Below are 25,564 nucleotides of genomic sequence, written 5' to 3'. Positions count from 1 at the left end.
CTTGTGCGCAGTGAAAGTATAATATATTTTAATAAACGTGTAATCTCTTCCTCCCCAAAACCTTTTTTTTTAAAGTGCTCTGCTCCCCTCATTTGAATAGAGGCAGCAGAGGCTCCACCCCAAGAGAGTTGAAAGGCTAGAAGACCACAAAGATGGAAAAGGCCAGCCCACTGAGGGAGGGAGAAAAAAAACTGCTCCGGTTCCTCTGCCATAATTTCCTATCAGCCTATTCAGACAACATCACCAACAGCTTGGTCTGTGCATGTGTGTATGTGTATGGGGGCAAAGCAGAGAGTGAGAGAGAGAGGCATCGCACGAGAGGCAGAGAGAGAGCGACACAGGCAGCGACACAGAGAGAGAGAGAGAGCAGGGAAGGGGGAGGCTCCATATTCTTTCACCTACCCCCCGTCAAACCACAGGAAGGAGGGGCCAGACCCTAAGCTGCCAATCAAATCCGCTCGTGGCAGCCGGCATTATCTCAGCAACAAACTATTGACAGATTACATGTCAAGGAGTTTAGTGCATGATTGAAGGAAGCCTTTTTTTTTTTATCTAGTTACTTTTCCGCTACATTTCCCCCTCCACCAACCAACATTCGAATGACTTTCTAACAGAGTTGAGTAATATTATGAAAGTTACATGTCTGAGAGGATTTAACTTCGACTTCCCTGAATATGGTGAGTACTCTTCTTCTTTTCTGTCTTTGCCAGATATGTTTTATTAGCTGACAGTTTAAGGTGTGCCTTTATCTCTGACTAAATATACTGAGAGGGGAAGTTGTTCATGATTAAACTATGTGCCAGCGCGTACGTATACCCAAGTGTTGCGACACCCTTATTTATAGCTCTTTGACAGTGCCCAAAGGTGACTGCAATATCAATATAAGAGTGCCCATTTCTCCAGCTCACGAGTCATGACGCCGTGTTACATGCAGTACACATGCAAAGAAAGTTAACAAAGCCAGTTTCATTTTCTCTTGTCAGGCTGCATTTCTCTCCTAGGAAATGAGAACAACACAACTCCCTGTCAGGCTTTTAAAAAAAAATTTCTTCATCTATGTTCTCCTGCTTGTATACTTCTTTTATTTAATTACATGTTTTTAAATAAGCCAGCATTTGGCACTGTAGAAATACAGGTATTGGTTTTACCCACAGAGGCACTGCCAATGCCATTAGGGTACACTGAATGGCCTAAGGGTTTGTTGCCAAGGGGACAAAGCAAACAAACTGTTGTATTGCTTATGTTGTCACACATGTAAAGGGAACAGGAGCAGTGCTAACACCTTTTCAGGTATTTCTAATTAGTGTGTGTGCATAACATTGGGGTATGTTACATTAAAAAGTAAACATGCTTTTAAATCAAATGCGTTACATATGACACAAATATAATGTATGACACAAAACGCTATTTATTTAAAATATGTAATAAGACTATTCTCATTAATCAGCATTTTTGTGCAAATGCTCCTGTATGGACGGATTATTTAAAATTTTGTTGGACCTGTAACTGTCTGGTTGACAGCAGTCATTCTGCTGCGTACTTTAGGACGGGTAAACTTGTCCTGTCGTCACTGGATTACAGCTTCTACTCATGAGCGGCACTCTCCTGACTACTTTACTTGAGGCAGGGTTTTGTGTGTTTTAAAATAAGCCACATATGACGTCCACATTTAGTTCTTTCTTCCTTTCCCGTGTACTGTATGTACGTGTGTGTTCTCTGTTTGCATGCACTGAGTGGTGTCTTCCCTTTATACATGTGTGTGTGTATTAATAGTCCCTCATCATTTGCACCCTACACAAATATAAACAACTCAATAACTAAACTATTACTTTTTAGAGACATGGTAGGTTCCCTTTTACATTTATAAATCGTATCTGTTTATTTGTCATAGGCTTTATTTTAAACTCACAGTATATAAATATATAGGGAATGTTATGGGTATATTTTTGAGGGGGCTATTACTCTTACAATGATGTCAGAGTGTTTTAGATTACAGTGAAGATGCTCAGAAAAATATTCATATACAGAATTATTCTTTTCTTTGCCTTGTTATATTTTTTAAAAAGAAATCTGAAACTCAAACCTCATTCAAGCAGTTTTTGCTCCAGGCTGTTATTTTTAATATGCTTATTTGCCAGGTATGTACTCTCTCTTTATCTTATTTGAATCAATAAGAAACAACTATTTGTTTTTCCTTCCTGTGTAATCTTGCCGTTCAGCACTCTTGACACCATATAGGCTTGTCAGCTCTTTAACCTGTGCATGGCAGTATTATTCAAAAATGAAGCACAATCTAAAGATGTCGTTTCTTATTAAATAACACTCTGAGAGACTGTATAGTGGACCTCTGTGACCACAGGGTTTCACAAACAAATGCGAGAGACGTTCACGAGGGCTCAGTTATTATGTCTGGTTATTTAAGGTGTCCTGTATTATAGTTTAAAATAACAAACAAGTGCAACTGTTATCGTGACACACCCTAATTTCAAACTTTTCGTCAGCTTGGAAAATGTTTTTCTACACTCTTATGAGTCATAATGTTGATTCTCTTCTCCCTCACTGAGTTGTCTCATTAACCCTTTGTGGCCCTCTCCATCTTTTACGGCCTTCCACAAAACCAAGATGAAATGAGGGAGAAACACAAGCCCAGTTCTGAAGGCCCTCAATAACCTTTTATCACAATTTAGCAATAACCTGAATCAATTTGATGTCTTAAGCAATAAAATATGCTGTTGCACTCCTATTTCTGCTGCTCCTTGGATGACAGTAAATTTACATTTTTTAATTAAACTAGCCGGAATTTTTATTAGGGGGCCGGGCTATGCTAATGGGAATGTTGTGTACAGCAGATTAACAGAGTTTTGAAATAAATTTAACAGGGAGACATTTGGTGGAAAAAAAATGCGAGTCATTGTCTTTAACCTCTTTCATGCCGATTTCTCCTGGGGGATCCTTGTATTCTAAGGAGCCTTGTCAGGGAAGAGTGCTTCTCAGCAACGAGGTGATTAGTATCGCCTTGTCAACCAAGGAAAAACGCTCACATTCTCAAGATTTATTTTTTAAATACCCTTTTCAAACGATACCAAAATATATGATCTTTGCCACCACTTACATATGCAATTGAATACACTGACACAATTTACAGTCACTCTTTGAGTTAGTGTAAATAAAGAAAAAAAAAATCATGTTTTATTTGTTTTGTGTATTTTAAAAATGCCAAAAATGGAGAAATTTTCATTTAGATTTAAGAACTGTACCTCACAAATGGACTCTCTCTTTTAATTTCCCAGTCTAAATTAATTCATTTTCTGTCTTTAAATTTACTTTTCTGATTTTACACCTACATCGGAGAACTGTTAAATAAGTGTCAAATACAGTAGTTAATGGCAGTATATGTTTGTGTAGTTTTATGGTCCGCTCTCAGTATTTGATTGATGTTGCGCGAGGCTGTGTGTGTTATGCCTGGTTTTAGCAGAGTGTCAGGGGGAGAGAAGGGGGAACATAGACAGCAGACAAGGGGAGGGAGGTGTGTGTTTGTGTGTGTGTGTGTGCGTGTGTGTGCGTGTGTGTGCGTGTGTGTGCGTGTGTGAGCGTGTGTGTTGGGGGGGTAGACAGAAAGAGAGGGACAGCTGAGTCCTGATTGAGCATGTGCCCAGTCATCAGACACAAGCCACCCAACACCATAATTACCTTAACCCCTGTCTTTTAATACCCAAATCACACCAACTAGCCTTTTTTCACCGGTAGAAAGAGGAAACATTGGAGATCAAACGATCAAATAAACTCCAGATGCATGTGAGCTGCCATGCATCTTGCTGCAGTGTTCAGGGCTACTTGATATGGGCCAGGAGCAAGGCAAGTGGCATCACCACCCCCTTTCTTCAATCCTGTGCACTCATGCAGTGGCCAGCACCTAATTAAAACCTCAAAGCTCCCCGTCACCAATCTGGAGTAATGGCCTAATTAATACTTGGTGAAGAAATATTCCAGAATGATAAACAGGTTGCACCTTGGGTCTTCATTGCCTCTATTATCTAAAATATAACAGGCCAAGTTTTTATTATCACAGATAATGCGTGTTTGTTAAACTGCTGTGCTAAAAAAATGGGAAATGGAAATGATGAAATATTCTTTTTAATTATACTATCTTTAAAATAATGGCAATGAATTATAAAGTACATCATTAATTAGAAAAAAAAAGTTTTATCATATACTATTTTCTAGAAAAAATTGGTTTTTTTTCATATTTCTCACTCAATCGTCACAGCATAACCAGCTGAAAAGAAATCCTGCTTCTAATCTCACAGTTAAATATGCCGTGTCATGTATTCTTGTGTGCAGAGTCAAGAGAGAAGAACTTTTTTTTTTTCTCCCCGACTCAATTTCCTAATCTTACATATGAAATTATAATTTCATGCAAAGTAAGGAAGAGGAATAATCTCTAGTCGTCGATATGCTATATAAGAGGGGAAAAGGGGAAAATGAAGAGGTAATTAGCAGAGTGGAAGACTTTGGCGCGTTTGTCTGAAAGCATGGTCTCCACTGGCCATGAATGAATTTGCATGCTTCAGTTATCGAAGCACACTTATTAGGCCAGCTGAAAGAGAGATTAAGCCGGCACAAAATGTGGTGACTAATCCTTTTAAATGTGGCAGGGGGTCTTTAAGGTGTGAACCAGCCCGTACGTAGGTTAGTGGGTATGGAATATGGCAGACCACAACTTTCATACAACTGAATGTGTATAAAAGCAAACAGCAGATGTGGGGTTAACTATTTAATGACAAGGACAGTGATTGACATGGGTAATAAATTGATAGTTTATCTCCTGACCCTTTTATCTGTGGAACAGATGCAGCAGGTGGGGTCAGACTACGTTGATATAATGACGGAAAAACACTTTGTGTGGACTAACATCAGTGGCTTTAACCTTGTTTTTTATGAATCAATAATTGTTGGCGAGTTTAGTTAATCATACATGTAAGATCAGACGATTCGTTTTGAAACAAGTCTGTCTTCTCGCTTTAACACTGTCTTTTAGTGTTGAGCACGTCGCTTAGTTTCAGTTCTCCGTTACCTTTTCTTTGACAGGAATTCAGTGCTCGCTGCACTGTCACTGGCTTTATTTTTGATAGGAGGAAAGAAGAAAAAAAATCACATACAAACAAACAAGGAACCTCTTTTTTCTGTCATCTTCACTGTGAACGAGAAAATGTTTGCTCTGCCGAGTTACAGAGCCAATACCCCTGTCCTCGTCCGTAATTGACTGCAAACAGGAACGTAGTGACGTTTAAACACTGCCCTGCTCTCTCTTCTGTGTCACACATATCTTCCTCACAGTCCCCAACCCGGCACCCCTCGACTTCACGTCCCCCTTCTGCCGTGTGTTTTTTCATGTGACATTCTATTCACTTGGGTCAGTAGCAGGCAGCACCAGCAATAATTACTGTCTGTACATGATAAATCTGAAGCCCAGCTGTTCATTTCTGTCACTGCCAACAGACAGACAGAAAGAGAGGGAGAAAGATAGAGAAGGGAGAGAGGGGGAGGGAGGGGAAGAGCACAGGAGTTTGCAGTTTGCCGGATTTCTTTCCTTTTTTTTTTTACTCAGTAACTTGATAGGATTACATGGTTCTAGAGCCCACACCTGTTAAGAGGCTGTTAGCAGAACAGTTGGCAGTCCCATAGCCACAGCTTAGCCTTTTTCTTCTCTCACTGCTGCCCATTCTGTATCCCCTTTTGGGGATTTCACCCCGCATGTATGACGAGGGTTTGTTTCTCCGGGCTCCTGCCTCTGTCAGGGGTGAGGAGGGGAGAGCGCTCCTTGTGACACGTGAGCAGTGTGTGTTTGATGTTAGAGTGCGCACCCCACGCTACTGTGTGTGTGTGTGTGTGTGTGTGTGTGTGTGTGTGTATGTGTGTGAGGCCGGGTCGGCTGACATCTCTTTTTCCCTCCCTCTCCCGAGACACGTTGTCTGCCATCAGTTGTGCTTCTCTCTCCGACCTCAGTCACACCAGAGCCACCCAGGGAACAACGTATATACAAGTAACACGACAGCAAACAAAGAAAGAATTCAATTTGGTTTGTTTTTCACATGGGTGGGGGACAGGTGTTGGCAGAGTCGTAAAATGCCCAAATACAGGTTAAACCAGACGATTTAAATGATTAAGGGTTAGGTTGAGAACGTTTGTGCATATTTTAGGAGTGCCAAAGCCGTGCTGTCAATTAGAAATACTTCTGGAAGGAGTGGAGAAATGAGTAATGCATAAAATTTGTTGCTTGTTTTCTCTTGTTCAGCTATTATTAAAGTGGAAAGCAACCCTTAATGTTGTCTGAACACAGGGAAATATAGTGAAGAAGACAGTTCGTGGAGGGAATCGGTGACAGTCATCAGACTTAGAAAATCACATTACAGTAGGTTGTTTTGTGCCTTGGTGCAACGTGTCTCACTGCCTTATTTGGCATTCAGCAGCAACCCAGCTCTTTGGCTTCGTCACTTTCTATGGGCCCTCAGCACCTGTTCCCCCTATTGTGCCGGAATTTTCTATATTTGGCAAGAAGTTGGACTCTCTCAATTGGTGTATAGGTCAGTGTTTCTAATAGTTTGAGAGATGAACTCTATATTCTCCTGCATTATTTTTCTTTTTTCTTCTTCTGTTGCTCAGTTGGTAAAAAGACAATATTAGAAAATGATTCAACTTGGGAGGAGTATGAAACATTTCTCACTAGGGCATCTAAATGTCATGTTGTCCCTTGCATGTTATTGACACGTTGCACTGCCAGGAGTGCAAATTATCTTCCTTCTGAAGCACGAGAGAAATAAAAAAAGAGCAAAGTTAATAGATATCTCAAGCTAACTTTTAATTGTTCTGATATGTAATCGCTGAATGACAATAAAAAAAGGAGCAGGGCCACTTTAAAAGCTTTATCTCTCCTGCTCTGTGCCCAAAGTGTCATGTCCATAACAGCACCACCTGATCTACAGAGTAAAATAACCACTAAGGCTTATTGTTTGGACAATATTGGAGCCCCCCCCACACCCACCCGCCCCCCTCTTGCCCCCCCCGCTGCTTCTCTCCCCTCTCCCTTGATTCATTTCACCCACTGTCCTCGGCTGCTGGAAAATGGCGTTAATTTTTTTATTACCTGTTTGACTCTCCAGCCTTATTACTGTAGCCCCTTAATGTTCTCTGTAACCGTGGAAACCAGATGAATAAATGTCCGCCAAAGAAAATGAGATGATTAAACAGGTCACCCTTGCAAAACAAATTCGCTTGGTCGAGCGCAATCTGTGTACCAAGCGGCTGTCTTAACAGTTTGCTAACAAGGGGATTGTTTGCCAGACTAACTGACAGAGAGAGGAGGGGGAAGATGAAGATATCTGGGGAAAAGGATATGATTGAAGAGATAATATTTTAGATCACTATGCTATTTGTCTCATCTCTTTATTCTTCGTGATAATGTGGTAATTGTACAAGATTTAAAGTTAAATTTTCCGTATTTTATATTCCTTAGATAATGGAAAAAGACAGATACTTTAGAAATGTTCTTTTTCAGTGTACTGTATGTTTAACCAGCATTTAAAAGAAACATTCAAGTTTAAAGCAGCTGCCCATATTATTGTCAGAGGCATTTGGTCTGTGATCATCAGCAAGTGCAGTAGCAAATGGAATTTCCCTCATTTATGTGGCAACCAATCATTACTGCTAATTGTCCTTGAGGCCATCTGTATAGGATGGCTCGTCCTCTATTGGTGTTGGAACGGTACTGGTCATGGATTTACTGGTACAATAATAACTCTTAACTCCGTAGTCAGTGCATACTCCCAACTGCAGGGATGAGTAGTAGTTTAGTTTCTTTGTCAAATTAAACAGTAGCATCCTGGTTTCAAAGTGTGACTAAGTTTCTTTCCCATGATGTGCCCGCCCTTCCCGTCCTTGTCCAAGTGTAATGTACTCATATGACTTGTTTTAAGCAAAGCTCTGACAACCATATGAAACGTCTGGTGTTTTCATCTGGGAAAATAAGAGACTAGGTTTGGCAGATTTAGCCATGTAACGATAGGGCAAACATGCAGACTTGGACTGGAATCAGGTCTGTGTTGCCATTCTGACCACAAATCATAAATGTCGGGGACATGGCGGTGGTGTTGTTTATGGAAGAATGCCACGCTGCGCCACTCAAGGGTGTTGCCTGTTTGCATTGATGCACCACCACCACTTACCGCCTCTTGCTTTAAAACAACTTCCGCATCCCACTCAGCCCAGCCATTTTGTCCCGTTACCAAAGCAGATCCCAAATGTTCACCACAGCTTTCGCCTCAACTTTAAAAGAAGGGGGGTTGTTGATCAAAGCAGGGCCGTGGCTTCTTTAAGTCGTTCGTGGGACAGAAGATGGCGAGCAGAGTTTTTCCACTGGTAGAGGGGGTATTTCATCCCAATACAGGGACACTACAGCTCAAAACTGAAAAGCACTTATGCATTATTGATGTTTTAATTTGTGCAAATGCCCAAGTCTTTGTTAAGTGATTATAGTGCTAGGGAGATAACAGGGGAGGTACTTCTCTATGAAACAAGAGCTCGCTCGCTGGCCGCACTGGGAAGCCATTGGACTAAATCTAACAAGTCCGCGCTTCTACTCAGCTCCGTGTGAGAGAGAGAGGGAGAGAAGGAGAGAAGGGAGGGTGGGGGGGAGGTTGAGTGGGAGGGAGTGAAGAGAGTTGACTCAAAAATATCAACGTGTCTAAGATAAGGAAAAATTCAGCCGTTGATCTTTTGTCCTTATTTCAGCTACACCTCTCCCGTTTATGATGTTGGGTTTATAGGTCTTTTACATCCCTTATCAAAAATTATTTGATGTAAATACAATGGAACTGACCTGAAAAGCCCCATGTGTAAATACTCCTCCTGGCACACTAGAAACTGACCTTGGGAAAAGAATGCAAAGTTATAATGCTTGCAAAACAAGCCAATAAAATAATACCCTATTGAAAGGAGGGAGTTTGGGTAAATATAAAAGAGAAGAGAAGAGAAGCAGTTTTCTTTCCTTGCAATGATTAACTCAGAACAAAGGTTATCAAGGATGACATTTTTTAAACTCTGCAATTTATGTAATTGCCCGCTATAGCTACCTTGCCAGATAAACAATGACGGTAGGAAAGGTTGAAGCCTTCCCCTAGGAAACAAACATGTGTGTATATGCAGACTGTGTGCAGAGTTAAAAAGACTTTTTTCCACATCTTAGTCCATCCAATCTCCAGCTACATCTCAGATCATTGTCACCAGTACGGAGAAACCTCTGATGGTTGTCCAAACTCACCCTCAGCCTCACTGCTCCCACACCTGCAGCTGTTCACACAGCCTGCCTTCCTTGAGCACCTAACGCATGTACAACCTGTAAATTATGCTGTATTCATTTAGCTCAGACTGCATTAATATGGGCTCTATCAATGTCAACCCATGAGATAAGTGTCTTAGTTTTGGCTTTGGTTTCGGTATTAGTCATTCTCTTTTGTTCATTGGCTTTATTCTTGCTTTATTCTTTGGGAAAATCTGCTTGAGTACGGAACCAGGCTTTGCCTTCTGCTTTGAGGTCCCTGGTGGAGGTAAAACGCGAGAGCACGCGTGTGCACAGACGTGCCTACACCCACACACACACACACACACACACACACACACACACACACACACACACACACACACACACACACACACACACACACACACACACACACACACACAGCAGGCTCTCAGGCTTCCCCAAGCATTTACTGCTTTATTAAGCTGTCTCATGAACCCACCAGCAGAACATGAGAATACAGGAAAAAAAGAAAAGCCCATATTACTTAGATGATTTGATGTCATTTGTGGACTACAAAACACTAGGCTTTATTGTGTGCGCAGGGAGAAAGAGTGGGAGCAGGGAAAAAAAGAAGTTGGCTTAGAAATTCAGAATTTCAATTAGCGTACGTAATCTGAACCTGCCGGCTTTGATAGAGGCTTTTTTTTGACTAAGAATACAGCAGCACTTGTAAAACATTAATTAAGCAGACTTGTTTTTTTAAAGGATGGAGTAAAGTGCGCTTTATGCAGTCCTTTTCACTGAACAAAAGGCAGTTACCTCACATAGAGGACCGCTTCACCCAAACCATTTGGAGAAAAAAAAGGAGAATTTGAATTGGAGAAAAACACAAAAGACAAAAAAGACAAGCCATTGGGAGCAATGCTCTAAAGGAGATGATATCATATGAGAGCACAGCCTTTTGCTGAAGAATAGAAATGTATCCCTGCCTCAGTGAAACCTAAGCTCGGTGCAGGAAAACGAGCCCCTATTTTAATGACTTTCTACCTGACAGATGACTTTAGACCGCCTTTTGGATCACATTGCTCCGACTTTGTCTCTTACATCATCAAACCATTGATTATTAATAGTTTATATGAATTGTTAATTGATGGGTAATATGAGTTATGATGGCAATATTCTCTTAAATGAAAACAGTCTCAAGCTTATCTGCTTTTTTCCGTAGTGATGGTCTGCGGTAAAGGCGTGGTATGTCTGTTTGTGCTGCATGGGGGACTGAGCCCTCTTGAAATTTCTACTCTTTTCTGGTCTGTGTGGCTATGCAATACTGCAGGCTGAAATGCATGCTCTAAACAACACTGGTTAAAAGGGATTACAGTTATTCACAGGGTTTGGGTTATTTCCCATGGATGAATCAAGATAAAAAAAAAACCCAACGTAGTTTATTTCCAATAGGTTGTTTACCCAGTTCTGAAGCAGATAATGGCTAAAATATATAAAAACAGGATGTCAAAGGAGATATTTTTTCCCCACCCATTATAAGACATAAGATCTTTTATAAGGTCCACTTCTTCGAATATAATTATTATTGGAAAAGAACAAAATAGGAAGGTCCCTATCCCACATTTGCACATGGTGTTGTGTATGCATTTTTTCATAGACTATTGTAAATCCTGTTGCAGTGGGTGATGAGTACACATACAGATGATACATTAAAACTGCCATAACTCGCACACCCAGCAAAGCTAAAAATCAATTGGAATGGATAGTTAAGCTGGCCCCCTAAAAATCAATGAGCAATTCATGTCCTTGATCACTGAGTGTCATTCCTCTCAATGTTAGAGGCTGATGAGGGCTGAACATTCACACACATATATTCACATTCAGCACAAATATACAGGAAACTTGCAGACATATTCACTCTGCTGATACAATAAGTTAATTAAACATACAGGACAAGCAGACACATTTGAATACACTTGAATTTTACACAACTTCTCTTTGAAACAAGTCTAAAATGTATTCAGAATAACACAGTGCTGTCCATTTACTGTATTTTTTTAGTATTTAAAACTGAATAGATATACATGAGGTTTTGATAAAATGAATGGAGACAGTGTTGAATGGGGTTAGGGTGTTTTATCAGGGCCAGCTGGTGAATACAACGTTGTAGTCAATCCGTCGAAAATAGCAGGGACTCAAATTTCAAAGCTTGTGTTGTTGTTTTTAAACTGCGCAAAATGTTGCAATCCAACGACATTGTACACCAAGCCTGGAAAATAGAGATGACCTTATAGCCATTACATGGTGGGGGCACAGACGCCCACACACACACACACACACACACACACACACACACACACACAGGCAGTGGGCTTTCGTGTAGGAAGGAGAGAAAGACGATAAGGTTAGCCAAATGAAGAGGATGAAAATTCTGTGTTTCAAAATAGCAATTTTGCCCTTATTAATGCCATTAGTGTAACAGTCATAATGGATCAAATCAACGGATGACCGAAGCAACTCCTCTGTCTCTGCGCTATGACGGGATCATGTCGGGAACAATTTGGGCGTTTTGTGTTGATGAGTGAAGTTTCGAGTGCTGTAGTATCATGCAAACTGCCCCTAAATCATGCCCATAGTTCCTCCCTTTATCTTCTTCTCTTTTTGCCCTCTCCTTCTCTCCCCTGCTCTTTGTACACATTTGTCATTCTTTAGTACCTTTGAACATTGATTCATTATTGCCACCATTCATTTGGGCCAGCTATCAGTAAAAGTGACCCTTTGGTCAGGAACCACTGTATTTTTAACCCAGATTTAGATAATGGCACTGTGACAGTCATTTTTGCTCCTGGGCTATTCGCTGCTTTGAGGCCGTTCGTGTCACTCACACTTTGTATCCCCCCGTTACCAATTATAGCCACACTGACCAATTCAGAGCAGCGCTAAGAGAAATCATGTCTGTGTAACACCATATCTTCAACCTCACATCTTAATTTCTGTACTCTGAACCTTTCCCACAAACTACCTTATGTTCTCCTTATTTGTGCGTAGAGTCTGTGGTGTATTAGTTATGAGTTAACAGTTGCTTGGCCTTAACAGGTGGTCATCTTTTACGGTCTGTTACTCTGGTAACATTTGAAAGGGTCATTCAAGCCACTAGCTAAATACCTCAGATTTGGGGAGAGGAGAGGGCCTTCGAAACAGTTGTCGCCTGTCAGGAGGAGCAGAGAGTCAGAAGGACCGGTTGAACATTTGCCTCGTCCCCTCACCGAGGTGAGAATTTTCCGGCAGCTGTCACTCGGCCTCTTTACCTCATGTCTTTTTAGAGGGGTGTTTTTTCCCCTCATTTCCAATAAAGCAGAAATGAATGTTTGTGGCAACTGGAGGGGGAGGGCAAACTCCAGTGCTGTGCCCTGTCACTCACAATCTCGCCCGTGTGTGTCCTCCTCTAGAAGGGTTACATGTCTCATCAGCCGCCAATCATGAGACGCACGTGAGACGAGCCTAACAGCAGAGTCTTTCTTTCTTGTTGATCGACTGCTTTAAAGGCTCTGGTGGTTTTATTTTAATGTTTGGCGTCACCAAAGTCTTTCCGTTTTGGCATGTACAGTAGCAAAATGTGTTTCATTTGCCTCCCTTCTGCCTCTCCTCGACTGCACTACGCTTCTCTCTCCCATTCCCTCTTCCTTTCCCTGTCTCCCTCACTCCCCCTTTCTCCCCCCCTCAATCCATCTGCATCATGTCGATCTGTCAGACTGCCAGTGTCTGTTCCAATTAGATTCCACTTAATACACGTAACCTCGATTAACACGCAATCAAGCCCAGATAAATCACGTCCTTTAAGTCCCCCCCTCTGCCTCTCCTGTGTTGCTTTGCATCACTCAGTTTTTCCCAACAAGCTTCACCATCCCAGTCCTTGGTCACAATTTATAAAATCACATGCTGACTGCACAAGCAGGTAAACTTAGGAAATGTCCTCAGTGGTGACATTTTGCTGCGGAGACAGGTACTTTTCACCTCAAACCAGATGCTCTGTCTTAATGCGCATCTCACTTCTGTTTCCAGTAATGTGAAGTTCCTCTTGTGTTTCCAGCAGCCTCTTGTTGGTGCCCTTCTCACCCCTGAAGATGAAGGTGTCTTAATTACATCTTTGGTTAAAAAGCTACAAAAGACACCCTGGGCTTTCTCTACATTGCGGGAGACTGTGTAGTCTATTGTCTTGGTGACCTTTTTAGCTAGCGGACAATTGGTTTGACTAGATTACAAATTAAGACACAGCACCAGGCACTTAGAAAGCAAGTCTGTTAGAGAGCAGTTCTATTACTACCAGCCTGTGAAAGCCACTGGGCCATACATTTTTAGCATCACATAACAGGCCACAAAGTCAGGCATCACAGGCACATTGTTCCATATCTATAAAATATAAAGTTACATTTGCTTTAATGATATCTGCAATGCCATAGTGCCTCTTTGCCAGTGGCAGAAAGGGAAAAACACACAAAGCTTCCACAGAGCTGAGGATTCAGGGCCGATTATAATTCTTTTAACTGAGTTAATAATTTACACTGTTTATGCTAATAGGAGAAAAGAGGACTGTTGAATTACCAAACAGCAAAAACCACTAAAAATACAAACCAAATGAAAACAACCTGGGGCACTGAAAAAGCACACACAGCACTCTTGGGGTCTTCTTTTATTAATCGCTGCTAAAAGTGCTAACATTGACATGTTGAACAGATTAGCCTCTTTAATAACGGGGCGGGTCAACATGGCTACCGCTGCTGATCCACGAGGATATCCTGTCGGGAGGCGGATAGCCTGTGTGTTTCATATCCTGACCCCTGCCTCTATGTGGTAGTCCCTGTACTAAAGATACACTGAATCTGGCCTGCGCATTTGCTAGATGAGGAACATAGCACTCTTTTTTCCTCTCTTGCTCACTGCAGTTTTTAAAATGTTCTCTCGCATTTAGAAACGTCTGGCATTTGTCATTTTCTATATTATTGTAGTGTCGGTCTGCAGTGTCACTGCTTTTGTAGCCGTGCTGTGTTCAAAAGTAGAAGCTGTGGCAGTTAGAGATCTGGCTTTGTTTCACACAGCGACAGCTTGTGTCATACACGCTCAGGCTGCCGCTGTACAGCATTAATGGTTTTAAATATCTCAATGCTAGTTGGAGTTGACAAGGCCTGCCGGTGTGCAGTGTGTAAATAGGGCTTGGATTTAAAGTAAATTAAGCTATGAGAAAGGCTCACGTTGATCCATTTCTTATCTCCTCTGCTGCCTTGTCAGCCCCAAGCCCTTTCAAATTGTGTGGACAAGTTAAGGAACAAGCAGTGCTCATTCACAGTTTGTAGCATGTAAGAACAACCTGTTTTTAGCATTTACGAATGAAGAATGTATATGTATAACTATATTAGATGCTATACTTTTTGAATTTCCTCGAAACTGTTGATCTCTGTAAAACCAATTAAAAAGTTGTGCATGTTTTATTTAATTAGTATTGGGTGCAAACGAAATGAGTATTGAATAGACACCCGATAGCCCTCTGCCCTGTCTTTTTCCATTTATAAACTCTATCCACAGCCACAACAATGTCTCACTGTCTCTTTAAAAGGGGTGACAGTTTTGACTATAAGTTGAGCTAATTTTTTTTCTCTTTCGAGAGAAAAAAAATGGGAATAACACTGATGAGTTTTAACAGCTTCAGCCAGGCGATGGGCAAATATAATAAGTGTTTTCGTAGACGTCACCAATGATTATCTCATCTGGGCATTTTGGGTGAATGTAGTGGATTTAGAGGCTCGTCTCCCATTGTGCTGACATCACCCTTTAACAAACCAAATTAAATCATGGCTAAAATCATTTGAAACTCTCCCAGAGTCTGTCTCAAATGGCTAAACAATGAAAGTCTGGGAAAATTTAAAGGGAACGCTGTGTGCGTTTGGGTGTGCGTGTGTATGTGTGGGTTTGAGTGTGTTTAGTCGTGGGGGATGGGGGGGGGGTGTACTGTGGAAATGGGGGCAAATTAACCCTCACACTGAATAATGGGATAAGGAAAGCCAATATTTAACATATTCTAATAGGACAGCATTGTGTTGCAGTAGTGTGCACCCATGCTTTTATTAAAAGTATATTATCATTTAATAATAATAATAACTTTTTATTTTCTATATTTAATTATTCTTTGAAATTGTATATGAAGTTATGGAAACAACTCACTGGCATCAGCACGGAAAGTTGTCTGTATGGCCTATAAAACACAGCCTAAGTTAGTCTTGATATAGCTCTACTTTTATAGATTGAAATTCAGATTAAAGGGCACCAGTGTCCAGTTTCCACACCCAGGCAATGTTGCATGGAAAATGTGTTTTGATACTGATACCACTATGACATAGGCAAGAAAAGACAAAATGACACCTGTATATTTTATAAACACATTTTGGTGACGTGCATGGCACTCTCTTACAGTAATTGTAGTCATTAAAATGGCTTTTCTTATGAAACGGAGAAATGGAAATAGAGAAAAATTCTGAGTAGTAAAAAATTCCATTCGTGATATGATCACATTGCACACTCGAAAGCAACTTTACAAAAACAAGTAACCAAGTTGCAGTAAATCTGCAAATGTGTTTTTCGTAATGTATTTATTTATTCTATCTCACAGTATTTATTGTAATATTGTTATTGTAGTGTTGTACATCAGCCATAAGATAAGGTCTACTAGCACAGCTGGAACACACAGGGATTCGTCAGCTGTCCCGTCTCACCACTCGCGTGCTGTATTCGGCCACCCATGACCTTGTGAAATGAACAAAGGAGTAAGACAGAGAGAAAGTCAGTGAGTGAGAGGAGTCAGTGAAGGAGTGGTGGCAAAGTGTAGAGGTGCATGGAGGTGGTGCTTTAGGGGAGGGGGAGGCGGGGGTTGCTGCTAAAGGCCTCAACTCAGCCAACGTGGCCTGATGTGACAGGATTAGCCAAGCCCCGGTGAGCATGCCTGGTACTGTGAGCCTGTGTGTGAGAGTGTGTGTGTGTGAGTGTGTGCGGAAGGCACGCATTTGTGCACAGCAGACTGGGAACCCAGAACTGCTGCTCGCCACCAGCCGAGCCAAGACAAGACATGGGAGATCAACAGTGTGTCGGCCCATCGCTGCCATCAAGCCTTAGCCCTCATCACCCTCCCCTTCCACCAATGGGAGAGAGCCAGACCATAGAAGATACAGCCAAGGGAGTCAAGATACGGTGGGGGGGAGACACAGTGGGGGGCAAGTGGGCGGGCAGCTGGGGCTAAAGTGAACGTGAGTTGGAAAATGATCCTATTAAATTGAATTAAAGAGGCAGTCTTCATTTACCCCAAGAATGATGGATTTGGATAATTAACAGTGTTAATGGGGACTGGTTAAAGAGGGCAAGGGAAACCGGTGATTGCAGACACAGAGTAAAGGGGCCAGGTCAGACCTGCATTGTACTGAGCCCAGCAGCCCAGAAGGGATGGCCCTTTTTTTCTTTGCCTTGCGCCACATGGTCACTTGTTGGGGATTATTTAATAAGCGTTTCCAGACTTTGGCACAGCGTTCGGAAATGCTACAAATCCCCCTCACCTCTTTCCTTTTCGAGGTGTTCTTTTTTACCCCATAACTCCACCTTTATGAAAGGGCAGCAGCTGTAAGATGATCTGAACCCAGCAGATCAAAGGCTGTTGTGTTGTGTGGCTTTGTGCCGGGCCTGCTGAGTTGCATGCGTGTGAAAAGGGAAATAAAAGCAAGAGGAGGGTGTCACTGATGAGCATGTAGGTTTAGTGTCGATATATTTTGTGGTAGTGTGCTGCAGCAGTGAGTGCATTATACCAGTTTAATGCCCTCATCTCAGGACCTAATTATGGCACTAGTAGTGTGTGTGAAGTGTACGTGTGTGTGCACGCACATGCAGTGGCGTGCCTGTGTGCCTGGGTTTTCACTTTGGTCAGTGCACAAACCCTATCTGCATGTCCTTAATTCTTGATGATGTGTAGGCCTTAGGCAGTGTGTGTGATGGAGAGGATGTCTGTGTGCCAAGTTGAAGTGATCAGGCGGCTCACCCCTCTGAAAAATCCCGTTGCTTTGCTTGCAGCAGCCGACCGCCAGTAGTGCGTCGCTAGTTTCCACGGTCTAGGCAGGACTAGTAACACCCTTCCACAAAGGAGCCAGATTTGTAGGGCACTACGTGTAATCTGCAGCTCGTCAATTGCTTTGGAAACAATAGCTAATCCCAAGGAAGAACTAGTAAGCTTCATTTACATGATCTTGGCCACTACCTTAGTCATTCCGTTTATCCCTTATATGCATGTATTATGTGCATATATATATTATGTGCTGGATTGTTTAAGGTTGACCAGTTTTCTTTTGACACGAGTTGTGGCTGTAATCAATTTCGACAGTTGTGGAAGCGCACTCAGCTCTCCATTACCTTGGATGATGTGCACCATGGCTTACCTGGACCCTGATTAGGCAGAGAATGTCTTAAGTAAAGGGATCAAATAATTTTATGCTACTTTTCTCCTTTCAAAAAAATTAACACCACAGTCGCACGCATGTGTGTAAGCCAGAGAGTGATAGAGTGTGTGAAAAAAAACAATCTCATCAAGCAGGAGGCCGTTTGCTTAGCAAGAGCTGACAGTCTTTGTGTATGTAAATGAAGAATTTAGACTAATGGAGTTGAACCATTTCTAATTTTGTGATGGCAAGAGGATTTTGATTGAAAGTAATTAAGCAAGCTAGCTGTAAAATTAATTAAAGCAAAAGGAGGGGGGGACTTTTATTGGATTGGATAGCGATATAGCTGCTGTCAGGCAGGGGGACAAATGGGGGTGACCTGGATTCTCTGCCCTCCCTCCTCCCACTCGGGACTTTTATGTCACTTTAATCTCCTTAGAGCGGCTGGTGTGCATTTGTTCGAAATAATCAAGGAAATATGGTCAGAAATTGTCAGCTTTCAGATCTAATTTACCTGACAGCCTTGCAAGTGTGTGTGCACGCGCAAGTATGCATGTGACAGTGGCAGGTCCTTTTTTTCCTTGCCCTCTCCTCAGCTTTGTGGAAAATGCTTTTGACAGTCTTGAAGCATCTTGGTTGTCGGAGGGCGGGGGAGATGAGGAACTTGGGTGGCTTTAAGATGGACATTTCAATGAGGCGTGTTTGGCCCGGCTTAGCACCTCTGACACTATTGTGTGCGTGCACATACACCAACATGTTTAATTGCCTCTGTAACATATTCAGACTCCGTTTGGCCACTGTAGCAGCACTTCTCAGCCTCTGTTGTCTGCAGGTAGCCTAAATGAGCAGAAGCAGATTACAGCCATGACAAAGCCTGTTACAGCTACTTAACCACTGACAAATAAGATTGACCAATCCTGCACAAATAGAAATGGAACTTATTGTCCCTTTAGTTTAGAGAAATATTAACATCTTAATCATCTTTAAAGCAAATGCTGATTTCAGAATATTTTTCCTTTGGTATTTCAAACTTTCATCTAAGCTTATAATTGATTGGCTGTGATGTTGTTAAAAATATCAGCCACCTGTGCAATTTGTGCTAAGCTAATAACCAGTCATAAAATAGCTCTGCTAATGTCCTGCGACATCTATATGGCTTTAGCTGTATGGGGTCCATATTAAAGATCCACAGGGTTTCCCACTATTCCACAGTGGGTGAGATGCCACTTCCTCTTAAAGCTTCTCATTGCTTGCTGGCGTTTGTGACATAGGGTCTCAGTGTGGCCCTCAGTGCCCCCTGAAGAGACAGTTAATTAAGGCCTGGGCCCAGACAACGCTGCTGGGACTCTCACCCACCACACCATCGTCTGCCCCTGCCATCGCCACTCCCCTCCTTAACTCCGCAGCCGCCGGGGCCTCTGGGAAAGCAGAGCGCCAGGGCTGCGCCACCATTGGGGCCCCTAACGGGATTAGGAGTCCTCTGAAAATAGGACCTCAGCTCCAAAAGCCTCTCATCCACCTTCATCTGCCCAAAACATCCCCCTCAATTCACCCCCAGCCCTATCCCCTCCTACTCCCCCCATAAGACGGCTCCACCCGAGCTCCGTTTTATCAATTAATGTAATAAAAGGTGGAACAAAGAGCTTTCTTTCCCCCGCTCTGTAATTAGAGGGGGAGATCTCTTGAGGACTGGCATTCCTTGGGCCCGAAAAACATGATTCTCACTCCCCCCACTACTTTGCCGCCACCACTCAAGCGGAACATGGCTCCTCGATGTATAAGGATGATAATGTAAATGTAGTGTAGTCTGCCAGGCAAACCCGGCACAACCTATTTTGCAGTAGCTTTATCTAAGTGTGAACAAATGAATGTAACATTTGGAAGAGTGATACATTATTAACTCTAATTGATTCCTTTATAACACTATACATTCACTGTCACCTTTGCTTTGGCTCGCACGAGTACATGCGCTATGAATCACTCTCGTCGCTGTCCCTATTCTAACACGTTACGTGTCACCACACACTGTTAACAAATGTGATAAAACCACCTGAATCGAGAATATCAGGTATGGCGTCTGACTATGTGTGTTTTTGTCTGTTAAGGTGAGATACAGTAGACTTTGCTGCTTGTGTATGTGTGTGTTACTCTCTCTCTCTCCTGTGCTTAACTGTGTCTACACGGGTGTGAAAGTAAAAGAGAGACAGAGCACCCGCTTTCACAGCCACTGGAGCTTTCGATAGGAATTAGTTTTACAACGTATGCAAATGTTCCCCCTTGAAAAAAAGGGGGTCTTTAAGTGACAGGTTGATATGTGATTAAACGACAATTAGAGTGCTGAAAATAAGTGTCGGCAGTAGGTCAAGCACTGGGCGGCTCAGCTAAAAGGTAGCAGACTATTGAGGAGAAAACATTCCCAGGCGGAGGCCAAGAACAGGACCCAAAACAAATTAGAGAGGTGAAGGGGGAACAAGGTTGGCACTGTGTTCCAATATACCCACAACAAAAAGAAGTTCTGTGTTTTGCCTGGATGACAAAGACAGACTATTCATGATGAGAGAATGATCCTGTTTTCAGTAAAACAGTGCTGAACACAAATACAATCCCTGAATCTTAACTTTGGCACTGATTGTATGGACTCAAATTGTTTTACTGTCATGCTTGACTGGCACACTTGACCTTTAAGTCCACAATGTGACGGTAATGCCCTGCTTGCCCTGATTTTAACATTTTAGTGCCCTCAGCGCAGATTCAAACCAGTTGTCTGTCCTAGTGTAGGCTGCACCCCTATCCTCTGCTGCCCTTTAAGTTAAAAGTACAGAGACATGAGGGATTGTGTGTCTTTCTCTCTCGCTGTCTTTCTCTAACAAACACATACACACTTGCAAATACACACACACACACACACACACACACACATACAGGCAGAGACATAAAAGAGCTCACGCTTATTCTGGCAACAGATGGCCCTGTCCCTATAATCCCCTTTGATGCTGCGGTGGGCAGTGGCTCCTGAACATCTCTGAAGCCAAAGCCCCAACAAAACTTGAGCTACTTTTCCTTTAACTGACCCCAATTGCCAAGGAGCTGTCAGCTGTCAGACCTGGTTAAGAGCGTCTTTACTGGGGGAGACTGAAGGGCACAGGTTTCTCTCTCTCTGTCTCTCTTTCTCTCTCTCTCTCTCTCTCTCTATGGCTTCCTGTTTGTTTTCTGTCACAGGCAGTTCATTCCACCTCCACGTCACGGCTGTGAAAGCAGGTTGACCGTGGTACTCTGACTCGCAGTATAGACGGCACTTCTTTCTTCCCTGTTCTTTCCAGAAGGCGAAAGAGTGAACCTCCCCAGCTCTAATATTGGAGCCACAGATGGCAGGAGGTGGGCTAAGAGGCTTACATTTCATTGAAGAGCTCACCTTAATTATTGTCAGTTTGTAAGAAAAGAGCCTCTTTTTACTGTTTGTGTAACCAGTATGCAATTCATCACTCGAGTGCTTCATCACTCGTTTTTTTTAGAAACAGAACTTTTTTTTCACTGATCTTTTTTTACTTGTCCTCTCAGGCATCTGTGTAAGTGGATGCTTCAGTTTAGAGAGCCTGCTGGTTGATGCTGATGAAATAAATCTACTATCTCTAAAGAAAGTGGTTCAGTCTCTGATAAGATAAACTCGCCATGATAGTAATGAGCTCCCTAATGGAGTTTTTAAAAGAATTTAACAAGTACCTTTAACCCTCTTTGTTTCACAACATAAGCAAAAAAGTGACTTAATTCTTAACACAAATATTACAAATAGCATTTTTATAAATTCTGCATTTTTAATTCTGTTAATACCCTTTTATTCCAATTGTCTCTGATTGTTAAAGCACAGAGTTGTTTAACTCCCCTGATCTAATTGAAGATCACTCACCTAAATGTTTGAGTGAACCGGCACTACGAAGCACTTTGCTTTCTTATTAATTTTGCACTGTAAATAGAATCAAATGTGAACTCGTGTCTCAACCTTTGTCTTAAATAATTTCCTTCTTCTAATGGTGGGAGCTCAGTTCTCGGGCCTTTAATTGGAGGACAGCAGTTAAATGTCTCCTCGGGTGCAGAGGCGACTGATTGCAGCGGTCTCTTCTGTTTCATTTGGAAAGCACCAGATCCTAACACAAATGGGGAAACCCAAATTAGTGCGCGCTGGCTGTGTGATTTCAGAGAAATCTTCTGTACTGTTCGATTATGTATTATCATTTGAGAGCTTTGGGGGATAATCATCTCTGAGATTTGCTCACGTTTCCAGCAGGTCTGCTGAGATGCATGTACGTAGCTAATGGGATTGGGCTTTTTATTCTATCCCTCTCCTGTGGTGTTATGGAGCTGGCAGCTGAACTTGAACGGATGCGCATGGTGCTGAGTCGTGCACAGGACTATTTCAAGACTGAAATGCGATTGTTTTAATACTTTAATCCACCTGTCCTTGGCATTCAGGATGTTGCAGAAGTCGCCTAATTATTTCAGTGCCCTCTATCCTTCCTGGTTGAAATACAGCAGAGACAGCAGCACCTCTCTGTTGATAAATAAGTGAATTTGAAAGGAATTTCTTCTTTGAATTGTTCTTAATGGAGAAATGTGGTCATTTATCTCAACAAAATGTCAATAAAGTACCAAAACATATAAATTCTCAATCTCACTTGAAAAAAATCATAGTCTAATTGAAATTTTAAAAATGCATGTATGCAAGGAGGATCTGAAATACCCCAAATCACTTTAAAGAGCGAGCCATTAAACAACCAGAATTCTCAGAATTGTTCCGGGTTCAAACCACGATAGTATGCAAACACAAATATTTTCTTTTAATTAAAAAGGCCTCATCTCGCTCTATCCTCCCCCAAGCCTGCTGCCAGCTCCCAACGACCCCCCAGTGCACACACACACACACACACACACACATACACACACAGTCTTTTGATGCTTTATTCAAATCCAGTTGCATTCCCAGTCACATACATGCAGCCAAATTTGACAAAAGTGATTATTTTAATTGTGTCCTGGGCCATGGATTCCTCTTGACTAGCTGCTAATCTGTCAGAGCCTGGTTGTCAATTGAGAACCAGGGACACCAGCAGTGACGGCTGCCCAGTTCACTGATAGCCCCCTGAGGGACAGTTAACCCTCAAATACCCCCCCACCTCCACAAAAAAAACTCCCCACTTCCACCCTTCCCCCAGACTGGTCCGGCCTACCCATGGTGGCACTAAAAGGTGGAGGGGGGGGTGGGGGGGGACTGGTGGTCTATGTGGATGTGTGTGTGTATACTGGTATGGGACAGTAGTGGTGGTGTGTGTTTGTGTATATACGTGTGGTTTGGCGGGGGTTGGTGGCTTGATAGTAATGCATGTTGATGGTTTCAGAGATACTTCATTTCAGAAACAGGGGCCTCATTAACCGTAGTCTTCATCAGGCCAGCGAGCAGCGGGCACATTAGGGGTCCACAGGAAGTTAGAGTACAGCAGGAGAGTGCATTAGGGAGGCCTGGGGAGACACACTCCCTCAGTTCCACTTCCACCTCCAGTGCTTTTCTATATCTTAATGTACCTTTCAGAGGAATTCGAATAGAGGTCAATAATTATGCTCTTTAAATTATTCAGTCGAGGTCCTCTGTAATTGTGCTTTTTAGAGCTCGGACATTGGCGGCATGGTTTACTGCACCACATTTGGGGCCTGACCGGATGAATCAGTACAGAGTAAGAGAATGAGTGTTTCACTGCTGTCACCACACGCTCGTAGCTGACGAACAAGGGACCTTAATGTCTGAAATTTCTATACGTGCCAACGCCAGAAATGAACTCCTTTGCTGAGCAAATTTGTCAGCACATCAAATTTGGATCTCTTTTAAACAGGCGTCAGGACTGAGTTGTCTGTGCTGGGCACGTTGGTGTCAGAGACCTAGCAGACGACCAGCCACTGTGTGGGAATGTTTAGTTTGGGACACAACCGTGTTATTTTTGTTACATCGAGGAGAGGAAAGCACAAACTGCTAGGGTAGCAGAAAAAATCTCCAAAGTTTCTCTACAAAGCCAGCCCCTGCAACGTTTGACTGCACATGATAACATCGTCCGTCCACACAACAAGTCCTCTTTCAGCTACAGATTATTAACACATCGCTGAAAGCGGCAGAGAGCAATTCACTGTTGTCACAGGGTCTAATATTTATATTTATCTAGTTGGGAGAGGCATTGACAAACATGTCACACACCTGCAGTTTTGTACTACGTGCTACTGCAGTTTGGTGTCAAAGAAAGAGCTTGTACAGTAGAGTTTTGTTGGGGTGAGAGGAAGACTGTAATTACTGTCTGACGATTCATCTAGTCAGTGCATAAAATAGTGTTTATCCAGTCGCCCGTATTTCTGTCGTGGCTGAGGGAGGGGAGGGTCATGTTTTGCACAACTGAGACAGCTAGGGCAATCAGGGGAAGAATCGTGACTCCAAAACATTCAGCCTTGCTTTCTTCTCTGTCTTCCTCTCTTTGTCTCTCTTTCTTTCTCTCTCTCCCTCTCTCTCTCTCTTTCGGGTTGAGAACTGGTGCCTTAGAAAATGTGATCTCCCTTTCCCCCCCCCCTCTGACACACCCACACACAAATAAACATAAAAAGCTAATTTGTTAGCGCCCTCATTTCAGAGGCCTGAGCAGGAGAATATTGTTGGGGGGGAAAAGTAATGCTTTGTCAAATGTTGACATGTGTTGCAAACATGGGGCCTTCAGCAGCAGCAGCAGCAGCAACAGCAGCAGCGTTTTGTAGATCGGCTCTGGCACATTGTCGGCACATGAAGAGAGGATGCTTTGAAACAAGATTAGCCTCCAAATGGCCCTGCCTGCCCCCACAACACCCCCCACCCCCATCTATACCCCTGTGCATAATGTGTGTGTGCGCCTGCACTAAGATGCTAAATGATCAGATCCACTGAAATATTTGTGGGCCTGTTTTCTCACAGAATGGGTCTGGGTGTCATGTGCTGTATATCACTGCACAGCTGAAGGTGTGTGTACACATTTGTCCTGCTGCAAGGCCTCATTGTCTGGCACGTGGTTTGTCTTGGTTTTGTGGGCCAGAAAGCACACGTTCCAGTCACTGAGGCTACATCCCCTTGGCTTTGGGTCAGGGTGACACTGGGCAAGGGGGGGAAAAAATCCATCACCCCCACACCCTACCCCCACAAAAATGAATCAAAATTGGAAAACAACATGCAAGGTCCGTCTAATACAGGAACACTTGCAATATGCTGATGTTTTCTTTTGCACACTGTTTGCTAAATTGCCTTTGACTGCGTGCATCAGTAATGAAACTTTATGTCCTTGTGGAGAGGGCAGCAAGTCCGTTCCAGTTAGGACCGGGACGATCTCTCCTGTCTGGCTTTTGTAAGACTTTTTTTTTCTCCTAATACGTCCTTATGAATAAATGAAGCCCATGAAGTCATTTTTTCCATATTTGTGTAAATTGCTTTAAAAGCATTTTATCATGTCATAAAAAAGCGCAATTGATCTGCTGGGCTTAGCCCATTGGACAGCTGTGTGTTTTGTTAATGGCCACTTTGCTCCAAGCAGCTTATTAAAAAATTTATATATAAATGCTAAAATTGCATAAATTATTTAGATACAGTAAGCATTTTTTTGTTTTGGTCAGGCAGGGAGGGGCTGTTATCAGTATGGAAATTTACCATAGTATATTATGTGCTGAAATATAGTAATATATCTGCTCAGACACATATGTGTCCTCCTCACTGCACCCCCACACATGCAGAGGCGCAGGAAAAAAAAGT

At 42.5% G+C, this 25,564-nt stretch overlaps 1 protein-coding gene across 1 annotated transcript in view; it reads left to right on the top strand.

Annotated features, from left to right (window-relative positions):
* Positions 1-265: 265 nt before the first annotated feature.
* The window catches only part of casz1 (castor zinc finger 1), a 74,641-nt gene continuing 49,342 nt past the window's right edge, over positions 266-25,564 (top strand). Inside the window, exon 1 of the mRNA XM_070839307.1 lies at positions 266-677. Coding sequence (XP_070695408.1) covers positions 629-677 — 49 coding nt within the window. The 5' untranslated portion in view covers positions 266-628. The remainder of the gene's footprint in view (positions 678-25,564) is intronic.

The sequence above is a fragment of the Pempheris klunzingeri genome, chromosome 11, assembly GCF_042242105.1.
Source record: "Pempheris klunzingeri isolate RE-2024b chromosome 11, fPemKlu1.hap1, whole genome shotgun sequence".
In the NCBI taxonomy this organism is placed as follows: domain Eukaryota; kingdom Metazoa; phylum Chordata; class Actinopteri; order Acropomatiformes; family Pempheridae; genus Pempheris; species Pempheris klunzingeri.
This window is presented reverse-complemented; position numbering and strand designations above follow the sequence as displayed.